Raw genomic sequence first — 17,461 nt, 5'->3', positions numbered from 1 at the left:
GTGGACATGGTGCCATTTCCCACAAAGAGGCCATTGGGTTTCAGGGGTATGTCTCTTGACCTTGATTCCTGCTTCCTATATCTACTTCTCTCTTGACCAACCTCCTGAGCCCCTGGGAATGTTGGTAAGAGCTGGAGCCACCCTTAGGGTTGATCTTGAACTTCTGGTTCAGGTAGATATCCAAGTCCATAATTAAGTGTTCAGGGCAAGTAGAGTGCTCTAAACTTTGGTGCTAAAAATATTGCATTTAGCATGCAAATTATCCCTGGTGCCATGTTCCCTGACAGCTCCCCTGTATTTTCCCTGAAGTGGGAGCCCGTGGGCGCCTCCACCTTGTTTGTCATCAGCCCTGTTATTCTCAAGGTGGTGATAATATTCCTCTTCATGAGGTCGATTTATTGTTCATTTTTAAAGCCAACTTTCTGACTGCAGCAGCAACAGCAAGGCTTGTTCCAGAAAAGGCCTGAGGTCATATCAACTTGGTCCCTGGTCAAGGGAATAAGTTGGGTTGGACCAAGGAGAGCAAGGACAGGAAGATCAAGAATGAATAGCGGTTAAAATTGCATTGACTGCCTGACACAGGTCACCTAACCCACCTTCCAACTTCTGTTTTGGCCCCAGAGAGGGGTTTCTGATGCTTCAGAGGAGATATGCTTCAGAGAGGATCGAGAGAGGAAGAAATAGAGAAAAGTGACAGAGACTGAGAGAGAGCAGCCTATTCCAAAGTCATGCCTATGTGGGGAATTGCCTTTTGGAGGGAGGGGGGTGCAGACTTAACCAGTAGAGACCCGCAATGAGCATGAATAAAGACAATGGACCTGAAGTCTTCTTAGGGAGGAGTGCCAATTCTTGCTTGAGGTCTCTAAAGGTGAAAGAGAAAATGCTGATGGCTTCTTCATTTCTGCTGTAGGTAGGACTAACCACACTCCACCAGGGGCCACAGAATCTGAGTTAGAAAGGACTTCAGAGGCCTTCAAGTCCAAGTTATAACCAAATAAGAATCCCTTCTACCACACACCCAACAAGTAGCCATTCAGTCTTTATTTAATGACCTCCAGTGAAGGAGAACCCACTGCTTCCTCAGGCACATTATTATTCTTTTGAATAGCCCTACTCATTAGGAAGATTTTCCTTATGTTAAGGAAATGTTCTTCTTTCAAATGGCCCTTCATTGCTCCTAGTTCTGCCTTTTGGGGTCAAACAGGACTAACTAAATTACCCTTTGAATTACATGATAGCCCTTTAAATATTTGGAGACAACCATCATGCATCCCTGAGCCTTCTCTCCTCCAGGCTAAACAGCACCAGCTCCTTCCACTGATCCCCATGTGAAATGGTCTTGAAACCCTTCGCTTTCCTGGTTGCCATCCTCTGGTAGCCACTCTTCAGCTTATCCGTCCTTCCTAAAATGGGGTGCCTCGAATTGAACGCAATACTGCAGATATATTGTGTCCAGGGCAGAGTACAGGAGAAGTGTCAGCGCTCCGGGCCTGGACTTAGTGTAAGCTAAACATGGATTACTTTTCTTCTCTGACAGGTCACTGTTGACTCATACAGAGCATGAGGCTCTCTGCACCCTCATTTTCAGGTCCTTTATAACTGGGAAATTCTGGGGTTCTATGATTCTGTATATAATGTGTTGCTTCACTTGAGCTCTTTGAGGGAAAGTAGTTTGACTTTTATTTTTGGATCTCCGTTACCTAGCACAGGGCCTGGCAGATAATAGGCCCATAGTAAATATGTATGGATAAGTAATTGATTGATCTAGCCATATTTTTAAAATCTAAGAGTTGTGCCTGACTCTTTGTGATCCTATCTGAGGGTTTCTTGGCAAAGATACTGGAGTAGTTTGCTATTTCTTTCTCCAGCTCATTTTACAGATGAGGAAACTGAGGTTAACAGGATTAAGTGACTTGCCTGGGGTCACATAGCTAGTAAGTGTCTGAGATCAGATTTGAAATCAGGAAGAGGAGCCTCCTTGACTTCAGGCCTGGCACTCTCTCCAAAATCCAAGTGTAAGACTTAACCATTATTCCTATTAAATTTTATGATATTTAGTTTGACCCAGTGTTCTAGCCTATTAAGGTATCTTTGGATGCTGACTCCATCATATAACATATTAGCTGCCTCTCCCTGCTGCTCTGGGAGTGTAATATTTCTAGGGGGCTTCACATTTTAAAAAAATTCTTCTCTCTCCCTCTTCCCCAACACATGACCCAGCTGCCCCATTGAGGGGCTGATCCAGACAATGTCCCAGTATCCTTGATTCTGAGAACTCACCGCTCCCTATCCCCTTTCCTTTACATAGCCTAGTGCAACTTTGCTCCCTCCTCCACACATAGACACTCCTCTTCAGACGCCAGCACCTCCAGGTATGAAGAACAGGTGCCCTGCGCTCTCCCTTGAACACAAAGGATGTGACTCTGTCCTAAGGGGATTGGACTGTTCTTGCAATGGAAAGAAGAAGATGGAGATCTGTCTACGTCCTACTGGGCTTATTCAAACACTCAGCCCAGTCCACCTGTTTCCATTAGATTTTATTGGATTGTCATATGTACAGTGATGGTACAGAAAGACTGGGGCCTGGGGGCAGCCGGTGGCCTTGTAGACACAGGAGTCAAGTAACCTCCACAGCAGCCACAGTCTCTCCTGGCCCCCACAGGACCACGTCAGGCTAGGCTGGGCCAGGGTCAACAGCCTGTTTAGCTGATGGCAGGTCTAAGGCAGAGGCAGGGAATGGGGAAGGGAAAGGGACAAGCAGGGGCAGGGAAGAGGAAGAGAGGAAGAAGAGAAGAAGAGAAGAGGAAGGGTGGCACATGGCTACCAACATTATCGCCTCAAGTAATACTATGATGCCCTTGCCACAGGTTGCCATCCCCTAGCCTAGATGCCTTCACTTCAGCCACAGGCCAATATTCATGTCTTAAGGTTTTGAGGCAGATATCTGTAATCACTTATTAGTATGCTAGACCATGGGGTCTCTCAGAAAGTAAGCAAAGTCTCATAGCCCATCTCTCTTTCTCCCTTTTGCTTAAGCGGCCCGTGGGTTGCCCAGATTAATGCACAAAGCCCATTTGTTCCAGTCAGTCCTTCATATAGCAGCCACAAGATAGGAAGCTGGAGGGTGCATAGGGAGGAGCCCCTAGACCACTATTCACTGCCATGCAAAGCAGCATCTTGGAGAATGATTTACTTTTTTTTTTCTTTTTTCTTTTTTTTGACTTGGGCTTCTCTGGGATTCATCCTGTGGTCTAGTATTTACATAGGTCTCATGGTGCTATAGATGGGTACCAGACTGAACCTTAGCTGTTGCTGCCACTGTCCCTGATTTTGACCAAACCCCTCCCACTAACTTCTCAAACCCCACCCAGGGCCAGGCAGGTAGAGAGTGAGCAGGGTCAAGAGACCTCAGTTAGGTCTCTCAGCTGTTGCATCCATGCTCAGAGCCAGAGAGGAGATGGGGGCAGAAAATAGTGACAGCAGCTGGTGGCTTTGTCTTTGGTGCAAAGGGGAGACATCCAGGAAGCAGAGGGGGATGTCCCTGTGAGCAGACCCTGCTCTCCATAGTAGCTGTTCCCCAGAGTCCCCAAGGGGTCCAGCCCTGGGAACAGGGCCAATAAGCATCTTGCTGCTAGGAAGCTTAGATGCTGCAGTTGTGGGCAATGAGACTCTGTAACAAATTCCCTTGAATCTGCCCCTAGGGCCCCCACCCTGCCTACCAGAGAGGTGGTGGGGGAGCTGTTCAGGACACATCGGACTCAGCAAGGAGGGCCAGTTCTCCCTCCCCTCATCACCATAGGCTCTTTGCTTGGCGACACAGGTGGGAGAGTGGTTGGGTGGGCAGGCGGGTGGGCAGGCAGCTGCTGGGGTCAGCAATGGAGAATCTTCATGAAGGCTTTGCGGAACTCAATGTTGAATGTAGTGTAAATGATGGGGTTGACAGCACTGTTGACGTAGCCCAGCCACGTGAATGCGCTGTACATGGCCGGCGGAATGTTGCAGTCACAGTGCATATTCAAGATGTGAGTAATGAAGAACGGCAGCCAGCAGATGATAAACACTCCTAGAAGAGAGAGGAGCCAGTGAGGTGGGCATGAATAAGGCTGCCTAGTATCCTGTCTCAGTCACCAAGAACCCAACTTCTGGAGTGGGTCAGACAGATTCTGGGACTGTTTACCTTTTTTTGGATACTGTCCCTGTTCCTGAATGCAGGACAAGGAAGTCATCATAAGAAAAACTCATATTTTTACAGCACCTTAAGGTCCCAAAGGCTTCCCTCACAACTCCGAGGGAGGCAGTACAAATAGCATCACACTTATTTTATAGCTGAGGAAATTTAGTTAAGTGACTTCCTCCAGGACACCCAGCAAACGAACGTGGGAACCTAGAATGGCACTTGGGATATTTAGCTCCAAAATCCAATTTTCTTTCCACTATGCAGGGGTTCTTAGCCTTCTTTGTGTCTTGGATCCCTTGGGCAGTCTGGTGAAACCTACCAGCCCTTTCTCAGAATGTTTTTAAATTCACAAAAGAAAATATATAGGAGTACAAGGTAAGCCAAATGTATTGAAATATTGTTATCAAGGTACTTAAAAAAATCCCTAAATTTATACATCCCTTGAAATATCCATGGACCCTTTGAGGGTCTTTGGACCCACTGTTAAGAGCACTGCCTATCCAGAGTATTAGTGGTAGAGGAGACTTAGATTATGGTCCAGGCTCTACTGCTAACTAGCCGTATGTCTTTGGGCAAGTCACCAAACTATGTAGGCTTTAGCTTCCTCATCTGTAAGAGAAGCAACTTGAGGGAAAAGCACAGATTGAGAGCTGGAAAGGTCCTCAGATGCCATCTAATCCAACCCCCTCATTTTAGTTTTTAAAATTTGTTTCTTCATTTAAAAAAGTTTTATTGGGGCTTCCCCCCTCTCCACATCTATCTATCACTGCCAACTAACCTCTCTCTTGGCTCTTGTGACAAATGTATACTCAAGTAAAACAAATCAACACATCGGCTGCATCTGAGATCTCTCATTTACAGAGAAGGAAAGAGAGATCCAGGGAAGTTCAGTGATTTGCCCATGGTCACACAAGTGGTAAAATCTCAGAAGATCTGAACCAACCCAGTGCTCTTAGGTGAAAAGAGGGGTGACCTTGGAGGCAGAAAGAACTGAGCTGAGAAAGTACTGAATCTGACACAATTATAGCTGCTATTTAATTTCTTAGTGCCCTGAACAGTTCTTTAAGATTAGGAGTTAAAGATGAGCTGCAGATCTGCTTTGATGGAGAAATATTCCACATTGGGAATTCCCCACGCTCATGGATTCACATGTTCCAGATCCCACCTCCATCTTTCCCCTCCTAACCCCTCAATTGATGGGAATAATTGGTGAAGACCAAAATAAATTCTATCTGTGGTTATGTAAAGTCACTCTGAAAAGTGTTCTAGAAATTCAAAGTGTCATTATCTCTTAATGACAAAGAGAATATTAGCTCCTTGAGGACAGGGACAGGATTTTTTTTTCCAAGCAATCAACAGGCATCAAACTTATTTCTGCCTTGCATCTTTGCTTGTACTATTGTTCTCCATGTCAGGAAGCCATATAATCCAGGCCTTCCTCCACCACACACGCATGTGCGCATGCTCACGCACACACACGCGCGCACGCGCACACACACACACACTCTATTGCCCTCTGATGATCAAGGCTTAGGTGAGTACCGCTTTCTCCATTAAACCTTCCTTGGTTTGTTCACATTCCCAGCTCACTTAAATCGTTCCTTTCCCTGGTCAGTTAATTTTGGACCAAATGACATTATTTAAGCAAGCACTTTACTATAGAGTACCATGGACTCTCTTCCTTCTAATTATATTTTTGCTCACTAGTACTCAAGGCCCACTGTCTATGACTGGGGATTGATCAAGGGGACAGGGGGCAGGTAGGGGCAAAGGCATTTCTGAAGCTAAACCAATGGCTTCCATCCCAGGAAGGCTGAACAGTGTGGGATCATCATTAGTAGGAAGACTCACTCACCAAGGACGATGGCCAGCATCTGGGTGGCTTTTTTCTCCTTCTGTTGGGAAAGTTTCCTCCGGCTCATGGTCTTGAGTGAAGTCCGGGTTTTGCCATTGGGCATAGACTGGATCTCAAATACTTTGGCAGACCTGGGGTGACCTTTGGCATGCCCATTCTTCTCTGGCTTCATGGGGCTGTCAGGGGAAGAATGGACTCCCTGGGTGGAGGGGGTAGGGAGAGTGAGCTGATGGTGGCTTGGGGGGATGGGGCTGTATTTGGTTTTCTCTGGTGGGCTGGTGCTGGACATCATCTCCATCTCCATCTGTTCTGCACGGCGTGCAGCTTCCTGGACAAGGATCAAAAGCCACCAAAATAAAGCCAGATAAGTACCCCTATATATGGATACCCCCAAACACCCGCTTGGTCTCACTGACTTTCACTGTAGTATTCCTGAACCCTGGACTCCCCAGAGGATATGACCCATGACTTTGCCCTGCCCACTTCCATCTTGGCCAAACTTGTCCCTGGTAGATATTTCCCCTTCTGCCCCAAAGAGGGAGAGGATGAAATCTATCACAATGAAAGTTTTTACCTCATCCAGATAATGGAATAATCTAACCCAATTCTTGGTTCTTTCCCAAAATTCACAAAAAATCATTCCTTTCATTCTTCTAGGAAGTTCTTCTGGATTGAGAAGTTTCTGGGCTTAAGAAGAGCTATTACCAGCCCCAAATGCCTGTCTCTTCTCCCCCCACCCCAAAAAACCTACTTATATCTAGGTTTGCATGCCATCAAGAGCACATCTGAAAGAAAAATGGTGCTGGGTCAATCCCATAGCGAAGATCACAGATGCACAGCTCAGATGTTGACTGGTATCCAAGAAATATTCAAGAACCTAAAGTGAGGCCTCTGGCATATTAAGTAGAACCTTTCTGGAGGACAAGAATCATTCAGGATGAGATAGAGCAGATGGAATGTGACTTGCCCTGGTGGAGGGAATATCCCCCAATATCTATGTGGATGTGATCATGGATCCACTGAAGAAGTGTTAGATAAGTGCCTGGGTTCATATATTCATCTGGGTACAAGTGTGTGTACACCCACATGCATGCACACACATATACACACATATGCATACACATATATGTATATATACACATACATATATGTAGTATGTGTGTATGTATATAGGCTTGTACATTTGTTTCTATGGGAGAACACTTTGGGGCAGAAGGGGAAATATCTACCAGGGACACTGGTAGGGACCAGAGACCAGGGACACTCAGGAGAACGCTGAAGAAGTACAATTTGTAAGGGTACAACTAATGTTTTTTTACACTAGACACCTGTCACAACCTCTATGGCCAGCTAGAGACTATATCTTTGACCTCCTGAGCACTTATGCCTCCATATTCCCTCTGCCTCATTGCCATTAAATCTAGTCTTCATGCTCACCTTGTCTCCCATTCCCTCCACCTCACCCTTTTCTCTCATCTTCTCATTCCTGCTCTGGCCTTACATTCTTCCCTTCACATTCACATGACCTTAGGATCATAGACTTAGGGAGGGAAGGGGCCATGGAAGTACCCTGACTTCTCTAAGGTCACATACCTTGGGGTAAGTGGTAGATATGGGATTTCAAATCAGTCTCAATCCTATGGTAAAGAAATTCAACTCTATACTGTCTTCTCCCCTTGAATCCTTTGTCCAGCATCCTATTTCCAATCACCCCTTGCTGGGTCCTAAACCTAGGTTACTTCCAGTGTCTATTTTCTCCTTTACTCCCTCATGCTGCCCAGTATTGCTCAAGAACGTCATGCAACTATGCTGAATGGTGCACTACAAATTAATTTTATCTAATCTCCCAATGGACCAATAGAACAGCTGGAAGAGATCTAAGACATGATTGAATCCAACCACCTTATTTTATAGATGAGGAGGAAACCGAGGCCCAGAGTCACATCAATGATCATAATTGTCAGAACTGCAGTTTGAATTCAAGCCCTTTGACTTTAAATCATCTGAATCATTCTACTATGCCATACTACTCAAGTGAGTCCACATCACCCCCTAAACGGTTTAATTTTTCCCAGATTGATTCTAACACGGTATTCACAGTAGCTGTTCCAAACCTTCTCTTCTCAAGCTGCCTACAACACAACATTTCTTCCTCCATTCTGAAAGCTCACGTTAAGATGAGGAGAGAACTGCCTCATCTTCCTTTTTTTGAGGATAGGACCTTGTCCTTGACCCTGAGCTTCCCATAAATGGGAGGCAGAGGGCCTCACCCACTACTTTGCTGAGAAAACAGAAGCTATCAGTTGTTAATGCCTTCCCCTCTCCACTCTACACATCAAAGTCCCTCTATATCATTCCTCCTTTCTCTCCTCTCTTACTCCCATCTCTAAGGCTCCTTTTGCCAAGGCTAACCCTTCTGTTGGGTCTCTTGGTCCCATCCTCTTGCAGGAATTTTCCCCCTTGATCATTTTCTCTCATTCATTTTTAATCTCTCTTTATATAATTGCTCCTTCCCATCCCTTTCAAACACACTCAGGTCTCCTCTACCAAAAAAGACAAAACCAAAAATCTTTATGTAACCCTGCCACTCCTTAGATCTCCTTTCTCTTTCATGGCTATACTCCAATAAAAAAAAACCCAAAATACGCTCAAACTGTCTACACTCATTGCCTTCACTTCATCCCCTTACATTCAACTCTCATTCCATTGCAATCTGACCTGACTCCACCAGTCAAGTAAAACTGACCCTCCCCCTTCCCTGTCCCACATGCCCCATTCCAATAGAGCATGCCAGTTTTACCTCCGTGACATCCCTCATGTTCCTCTTTTCTCTATTACACAGCCTCTAACCTAGTTCAGGCCCTCATCACCTCTCAACCTTTTTATTACAATAGACCCCTAATGGATCTCTGCTTCCCAGTCTCTTCTCCGAACCATTCTATACACAGCTGACAAATTAATATTCCTAAGATAAGCATTTGACAAAATCGCTCACCTACTTAAAGATCTTAAATGTCCCCTGATTGTCCTGAGGATAAAATACATAGCCCTTCCCAGTCCAGTTCATACCTCTCCTTTTCAGACTCATCTCTTCCTAAATTTTCAGTCCCAGCAAAATTAACCTACTAGATATGCCCTGACTTCAACATTCTGTCTCCTTCCTCAGTGCCTTTGCTGATGCCTGAGTCCACTCCTTCTTTACCTCTGCCCCTTAGAATTCCTAGGTTCCTTCCTTCAACCAATTAAACAAACAGTTATTATTAAGTGCTTACTTTGTTCCAGGGACGGTGCTAGGAACTAAGACAGGAAATAAATGCAAAAGTGAGAGAGACTCTGTCCTCATGGAGGACATTCCATTAGGAGGATACAACACCTTCACAGATGAGTACATATTGGATATATGCTAGATATATACAAGGTGATTTCAGCAGAAGATGGGAAGAGGAATTCCTGGGACAATCAGGAAGGAGATAGCACCTGATCTGAGCCTTGTGAAAGATCAAAGGGTTCCAAGAGGCAGAGGTGAAGATAGAGGGCATTCAAAGTATGGGGGACAGCCAATGAAAGTGTTCAGGGGCAGAAGATGGAGTGGCATCCATAGAGAGCAGCAAATCGGCCAGTGACAGTAGCTGAAGTAGAGTGTGTGATGGGGGAGTAATCAGCCTGGAAAGTTAAACTGGAACCAGATAATAAAAGGCTATTAATGGCAGACAGAAGAGTTTCTATTTTATCCTAATGACAGTAAGATAAATGAAACTTCCGGAACAGGAGAATGATATGCTCATACCTGAGATTTAGGAAAACAACTTAGGCATCTGTGTGGAGGACTGATGGCAGAGAGGAGAGACTGAAAACAGGGGGACCAATTAAGAGAATATTATATTAGTCTAGGCAGGATGTGATGGGGGCCTGAATTAGGATGACTGGTGTGAGATGGGGACTGATGTAAGACATGTGGAAGAAGATACAAAGCTGGGAAGGATAACTAACATACTGAATGACAGAATGAGGATCCAAAAAGATTCCGACAAGCAAGAGCACTAGGTTGAATCTAATAGGATAAAATTTGACAGGGATAAACATCAACTTTTGCACTGGAGTTCAAAAAATCACCCTCCCAGGTGCTGGATGGGATAGGCATAGTTAAATAGCTTTTTTACCTGAAACACAGCTGGGGCAGACTGCAGACTGAATAACGATCAGCAGTATTAGGTGATTTTAAGCTCATGTGGTTTGGGGCTGCATTAAGAAAGACAGAACTCCCACAAATATGGGGGTGATCACCCCCTGTATTCTACTTCACTCAGACCACAGCTGGAATTTAAAAAAAATCTTATTTATTCTATTCTGAACATAAAAATTAAAAAATCATTTCCGTAACATAGTAGAGTAGAAAAAAAGATGATTGCACCTGAAACTGCAAATCTACTATGTACAACTTCCTATTCTTTTTAAATAAATAATAAAATCATCATGTAATCTATGAAGGATAATGCTATCTGCATCCAGAGAAAGAATTGATAAATAGAAGTCTATATAGAATGGTTTTACATATATGTACATATACACACATTTGTGTCTAATGGTAGCCATCTCTCAGAGTGGGGTGGAGGAGAGAGGAAAAAAAAGGAAAAATAAATTCCACAGCTAGAATATGAAGGGCTATGATTATCTGGAAAACATCCAGAGGACACCAATTCACCCTCCCATGTCATGCCCTTCTCTGGACGCTTTCCAGCTGATCGTTGTCCTTCTTAAATGGTGTTGCCCAGAACTGAACGTATATCCAGCTAAGATCCGATCAGGGCAGAGTACATAGTGATACTTAAACATTGTGATAATCACCTCTACATTCCTGGGGGGCTCTCTCTCGCTTTCTTAATGTAGCCCCAAATCACATTAATTTTCTTGCAGATACAACATCGTGTTGGCTAGAGAAGATAGAACTCTCCAGGGCAAGATGCTTACCGTCAAGTATTTGAAGGGCTTTCATGTGGAAAAGACCCAGGATTTGTTCTGTTTGGTCCCAAAGCACAGAATTAGGAGAATGAGAAGTTGCAAAGAGTTGAATTCAGGATTGGTATCAGGAAAAACTTCTTAATGATGAATGCTGCCCAAAAGTGGCACGATCTGCCCTGAGAGATGGGGTCCCTGTCACTGTAGGTTTTTCGGGCACATGTTGGATTAAATAGTTTCTCAAGTCCTTTCCAGCTCTCAAATTCTATAATTCTGCGACTCTAAACTAAACTAAACAACAAAACAATGTTTGGCAACTGATTAAATATGAGAGAGGGAAGGAGTGAGAATGAGAAGTAGAGAATGACTCCTAGACTGTAAAGTGTGAATGACTATCTGATGGTGCTCTCAATAGAGACAAAGATGCTAGGAATAGAGGTGGATTTGGGAGGAATGATAACAATTTAGGTCTTAAATATGTTGAGTTTGAGATAGTTGTAGGCTATCCAGGTGGAGACCTGACTCAGAACTGGAGCTCAGGAGAGAGATGAAGCTTGCTTGGATAGATAGAATTGGGAGTCATCTGCATAGAGATCATAGTTGAAACTGATGCTGATGAGGTCACCAGGACAGAGCAAGAAAGAAAAAAATGAGCTCAGGATAGAGATAAATAAGGCTTATCTCAGCTACCGCCTTTGGTGGGAAGCCTTTCTTGACCCTTCTATTTCTTAATCTCTCTCTCTCTCTCCCTCACTCTCTCCTTCTCTCTCCCTCTGTTTCTCTCTTCCTTCTCTCTCTCTCCCTCTCTCTCCCCCTCCCTCCTTCTCTCTCCTCCTCTTTTTTTCTCTCTCCCTCTTCTCTCTCTTTCCTTCTCTCTTTCCCTCTCTTTCCCTCTCTCTCCTTATCTCCCTCTCTCTCTTCTTCTTCTCTGTCTCTCTTCCTCTCTCTCTCATCCTCTCTGTTTCTCCTTTTCTCTCTCTTCTAAAATAATTACTTACTATTTTCACTAGCTGTTTACATGATGTATTCCCACCACCCCCAGTAGAATGTAAGCTTCTTGATGGCAAGCATATTTTTATTTTTTTCTTTGTAGTCCCAGGGCCTAATACAATGACTGGAAAATTGTAGGTACTCTATAAATGTTTGTCAAACTAAGTTGAATTTACTTGCAGGGAGTCCCTTTGGGCAATTAATAATAATAATATTAGCTAACATAGCTTTTTGAAGTGTGTACCATGCTTTCCTCACAACAACTTTGTGAGGTTGCTACTATAAACATGTATTATACCTATCTTGCAAATTAAGAAACTGAGGCTCATAGATATTAAGTGGCTTGCCCAGGGTCATATGGTTAACAAATATCATGAGGATCAAACGAGGTGATGTATGCAAAGGGTGTTGCAAAGCAACATATAATTTTGAGCTATGGAATGTGCTCATCTGGAATGAGAAAATGTGTTCAGTTTTCCATCAGCAGCTGCTGCCACCAACACCTGCAGGCTCTGGCTGACCTCGTGAAGAACAGACCCAGTTCTTTCCTACTGTCAATGATGTTAGGGAGCCATCTTCTAGAAACTCAAAATTTACTTGTGGATAGATCCAGTGGGCCCCTGCTCCCAGGGCTGTGGATGTAGAGATGTAGAGATGGAAGGGGTCTCAGAGGTCTTCTGGTCTAATCGCCTCATTTTACAATTGGAGAAGTTATGTTTTGCCCAGGACAGCATAGGCAGCAAGTGAGAAAAGTGGGATTTGAACCAAGACCCTCTGATTCTAGGTCCTGTGATCTTTCCACGGTACCATAATGCCTCTTAGTATAGATTCACAAAACAGACCTCAGAGGTCATCGAGGGCAACCCTATACCTGAAGAAGAATTTTCCTATAACCTACCCAAGAAGTGATCCAAAAGGGGAAGAGGCTACCATGGTGGGGGTCCCCTTCCTCGGAGGTCTTCAAGCAGAGGCTGGAAGACCACTTGTAGGGTAAGTTATAGAAGGGATTCCTGCATACGAGTTGGACTCGATGGCTGCTGAAGTCTCTTCCAACTCTTTAGTTCTATGATTCTGGTCATCTAGACTTTGCCTGAAGATCATGGGTAAAGTGGGTAACTACTGCTTTTAGAGATTGCCTATTCTTCTTTTGGACAGGTCTAATTTTTAAGAAATGTTGTTTCATGATTTGTACTTGTATCCCTAGCACCTACCCCCAGTGCCAGGAATACAGTAGGTGCTTAATAAATACTTGTTGATTGATTGTTTCATGATTTGTACTTGTATCCCCAGCACCTACCCCAGTACCAGGAATACAGTAGATGCTTAATAAATACTTGATGATAGATTGTTTCATGATTTGTACTTGCATTCCCAGCACCTACCTCCAATGCCAGGAATACAGTAGGTGCTTAATAAATACTTGTTGGTTGATTGTTTCATGATTTGTACTTGTATCCCCATCACCTCCCCTCAGTGCCAGGAACACAGTAGGTACTTAATAAATACTTGATGGATCGATTGATTGATCACACTCCAATGAATCTGCTACTTTTTCCTTTTTTCCCAGCTCCCACCAATTATTCCAAGTTCTGCTTCTTCAGGCCAAACTGAGCAAATCTAACCCACATATTGCATGACAGCCCTTCAAACACCTGCAGACACCTGGTCTGTTTTCCCAAACCTTCTCATCTTTAGGCTAAACATCCGCAGGTCCTTAGACTGATCCGCATTAGCATGACCTGTCACAGTATCCCTACCTCAAAGGGTTGTCAAGATGATCCAGTGAGATAATGCACTTAAAACACATTATGCTTGGACACTGTGCTTCTCTAAATTTGCATTAACTCTAAGGTCGCGTTAACTTTTTTTGTCTGACTTGTCACTTTGTTGACTCATTTGAAGTCCACTAAAATATCCCAGATTTTTTTTTCCAAATGATCTGCAAATGAGTCAGCAGTGTCAGTGCAATCTGAGAGTTAATGCAAATGTAGAGAAGCACAGTGACTGAGGTTCACAAGTTGTTTTAAGTGCATTGTCTCACTTGAATCTCTTGCCATCCCTATCGCTATGAGGTAGATGCTACAGTAGCTCATGCATAGTGGTGCCTGATATGGTCCCCAATCTTGTATTTGTGAAGTTGATTTCTTGAACATAAGCGTAAGGTTTTACATTTATTCCCATTACATTCCATCTGGGGGCAACTAGGTGGCCCAGTGGATAGAGTACCAGTCCTGGAGTCAGGAGGACCTGAGTTCAAATCCAGCCTCAGATAGTTGATATTTACTAGCTATGTGACTCTGGGCAAGTTACTTAACCCTGATAGTCTCACCAAAAAACAAACAAACAAATAAATAAATTTCATCTGATTCAATTCAGCCCAGGGCTATCATGAGTGGTCCAATCTATTAGTTAATTTTCCCATGTGTCATCTGCACATTGGTAAGTGTGGCAACTATGCTTTTATGTGAATGTTGATAAAAATGGGAAACATCATGGGGCCAAGAACAGATCTCTGGGGCATTCTGCTGGAGTCTTCCTTTCACATTAAGAAGGGAATATTAATTACTACTACTCTTTGGATGTGATCATTACATAAGTTTTAAATCCATCCAACTACTTTGGTCTAGCCCACATCACTTTATCTTATCTATAAGAATAGCATAGAAGTTAAAATCTCAGAAAATTCTATCTGTAGCATATCCCTGAATGCTGCCAGTATTGACTTGTAAAGGATCAGGAGGCAGAAATTTGGTGGGCAGAGAACAAAGGTCTCCTAGTATAGGCTCACCCTACTGTGACCAGGTGGTGTATGAGAATTTCTCATTTCCCTTGTGTGGTAGATGCCATGGGCTGGCTGCGTGTCCTGGGGATAGGGGAGGGTGAGGCCTGACACTCTATCCTATAATACCTACCACTTTCCTCTTGTTCACTGGGAAACTCCCATTGGATTTCATGATGATCGTGCAGAGCTTCATATCATCAGGGTGAGCACACTTGTCCTGTGGGGAGAAAACCCGAGAGGTCACAGGGCAGGGGAGTAGGGATGGGTTCAGGGCAGGTAGGTGAGGACAGAATAAAAATAGCTAGCATTTACATAATGCCTTAAGGTTTGCAAAGAACTTTCTGTATTTTATTTCATTTGACTTTATAGTCAAATGTCACATAGTCAAAACACTATCAGGTAGGAGCTGACTTGCCCATTGTCACACAGCTAGTGAGAGATGTCCTGACACCAAGGTGAGTGCTCCATCCACTACAAAAGGGAGGCAGGGAAACCCGATGAATGGAGAATCCAAAGGAGGAGGGGAGGGTCAGAGAAAGTAAAAGGTAAGAGGGTATAGTTGGAAGAGAAGGGAGTTAAGAAGAATGAGACTGAAAAAGATGAGGAGGGAGAGAAAAGAGGTCAGAAAAGAGAGATCAAAAAGAGGGAAGAAGAAAAGGCTTAGAACAGTGCCCTATATGTACTAGGTAATCCAAAAATATTGCTGAATTAAATTTGAAAATATATTTACATACATATACATACATGTATATATGTTGAGTATATATATGTATTTATGTATGCATGTATACATATATGTGTATACACACACACACACACACAGAAAGGAGGCCAGAAGGGAGAAGTACGAAGGTTGCCAGAGAGGTCGGCCTTTTGAGGTAGGTAGAAAAAAGTGGGCAGCCTAGAAGAAGTTGTGTGTGTGTGTGTGTGTGTGTGTGAAAATAGATAGGAGAAATAGGAGATAGGGTGGGTAGGGAGAGGTTTAGAGGTACTAAGGTACTAAGGTACTAAGAATCAGAGGAAGGGAAGGTTGAGGCAGGAACAGGTAAGACACAAGGAGATTGAACAGCAGAAAGGTGGTGGGGATTTGGGGGGCCAGAATACCAAATTAGGGGGAAAGAGCAAAGAGGTCAGTGGAAGTAAAGGGGAGAAGTAGAATCTTCAGGAGATGCAAAGGACTTAGGGTGAAGAATAAGAGGTCCATCCTAAGAACAAAACGATAAGATAAAAACTCTTCAGGGATAGAGTCGAGTGGATTAAAAGTCTCTGATAACATGGCTCCAGAATCATAGCTTCATAGATTCAGATGTAGGAGGGACTTTAGTGATTATGTTGTCTAATCTCTCACTTACAGATGGAGAAACTGAAGCCCAGAGAAGTTAATTGGTTTGCACATCAGTTCTAAACATAACCATAACCACACTGAGACATTATTCCTCAGATACAAGACTATCCTCCCCACCCCAATCACTTCTGGATGTATCCTATAACTATTCCTGATGTCCCATTAACACCAAATTCTTGTACATGGTCCCTGTTATTGGATTCACTCCTGGGCAAGCTCCCTCAAAACTCCCTAGATCAGGCTTGCCCATCTTTGCTTGGAAAATCTGGTTTGGACTCCTGAGTAACCAAGACTGTCTATAGCATTTTACATGGCCCTGGATAGAAAATGGGCCTAGGGTTGGAAGGAGGGGAGCTTCAGTGGGTGAGCTGGCATTAAGGCCTGGTGGAGTGGGATGGAATAAGGAAATGCCAATGAATAGTAAACCTTGAGTGGAGCCCGTGCATCAGATTCCAGCCCCCGGCTGCTGCGCTTGGTGTTGACGCGTTTCCGGCGCTTTCGAAGGACAATATAGATCTGAACATAGACGAGCAGGGTAACGATGAAGGGCACGTAGAAGGAGACGATGGAGGAGTAGACAACGAAGGCAGGATTAGCAATGATGCAGTCTTTCTCATCTGGGAGGGGAACGAAAGTAGACAGGATTGTCAGCTGGGCTCAATTTCCTCAGCCTGGCCTTGGAGACCTCTCCATAATCCAGCCCAACTCGAACTTCTCTTCCACTACTCCCCAATATAAACCTTCTGCAGCCACAGTTGACTTCTCACAGCATCCCAACAGTCTATGGTCATTCCATCATTTGAAATTATTTCTTTGTCCCCTCTTCCTAATCAAATTTCTCCCATTCTCAAGTCTCACCTGCTCCATGAAATCTTTCCTGATGATCCCAAGCCTCCGTTTCACCCTCTAGTCTCTGAATTCCTTAAGCACCCATAGGTAGTACTGAACATCAGCTCATAGCAAGCAGGAATTGCTTATCCTTTGCACTTATATGTACTGGCTATAACATAATATAATATAATATAATATAATATAATATAATATAATATAATATATGCTTGCTGACTGATTGATTGAATGTTAAAGTATTTCCCTACTCACTTAATTCTTTGTTGTGTCCTGCCTTGCTCACTAGGTGTCTTCTGTGGGTTATAATCAAAAATCTGGGAGGGACCTCAGAGGCTATTCTGTCCAACCCCTCCTGGAGACCTGAGTATGAATTCTCTTCATGTCATCCCAACAAGGGGCCACCCAGCCTCTGCTTGAAGCCCTCTGGGGAGGGGGAAGCTACTGCCTCCCAGGACAGACAATTCTTCTGTGGGATAACTATAAATGTTAGAATATTGTTCCCTTATA

General features: G+C 43.8%; 1 protein-coding gene across 2 annotated transcripts in view; it reads right to left on the bottom strand.

Annotated features, from left to right (window-relative positions):
- Positions 1–3,869: 3,869 nt before the first annotated feature.
- DRD2 (dopamine receptor D2) overlaps positions 3,870–17,461 on the bottom strand; it is a 29,799-nt gene continuing 16,207 nt past the window's right edge. Inside the window, exons 4-7 of one of the 2 annotated variants that reach the window (XM_036746530.1) lie at positions 16,532–16,722; positions 14,891–14,977; positions 6,033–6,360; positions 3,870–4,063 (exon numbers count right to left, since the gene is read on the bottom strand). In XM_036746530.1, coding sequence (XP_036602425.1) covers positions 3,870–4,063; positions 6,033–6,360; positions 14,891–14,977; positions 16,532–16,722 — 800 coding nt within the window. The remainder of the gene's footprint in view (positions 4,064–6,032; positions 6,361–14,890; positions 14,978–16,531; positions 16,723–17,461) is intronic. The other variant, XM_036746529.1, reaches the window with a different exon arrangement.

The sequence above is a fragment of the Trichosurus vulpecula genome, chromosome 2 (genome assembly GCF_011100635.1).
Source record: "Trichosurus vulpecula isolate mTriVul1 chromosome 2, mTriVul1.pri, whole genome shotgun sequence".
NCBI lineage: Eukaryota > Metazoa > Chordata > Mammalia > Diprotodontia > Phalangeridae > Trichosurus > Trichosurus vulpecula.
Note: the sequence above shows the minus strand (reverse complement) of the source record. Positions and strands in the feature narration are given on the sequence as shown.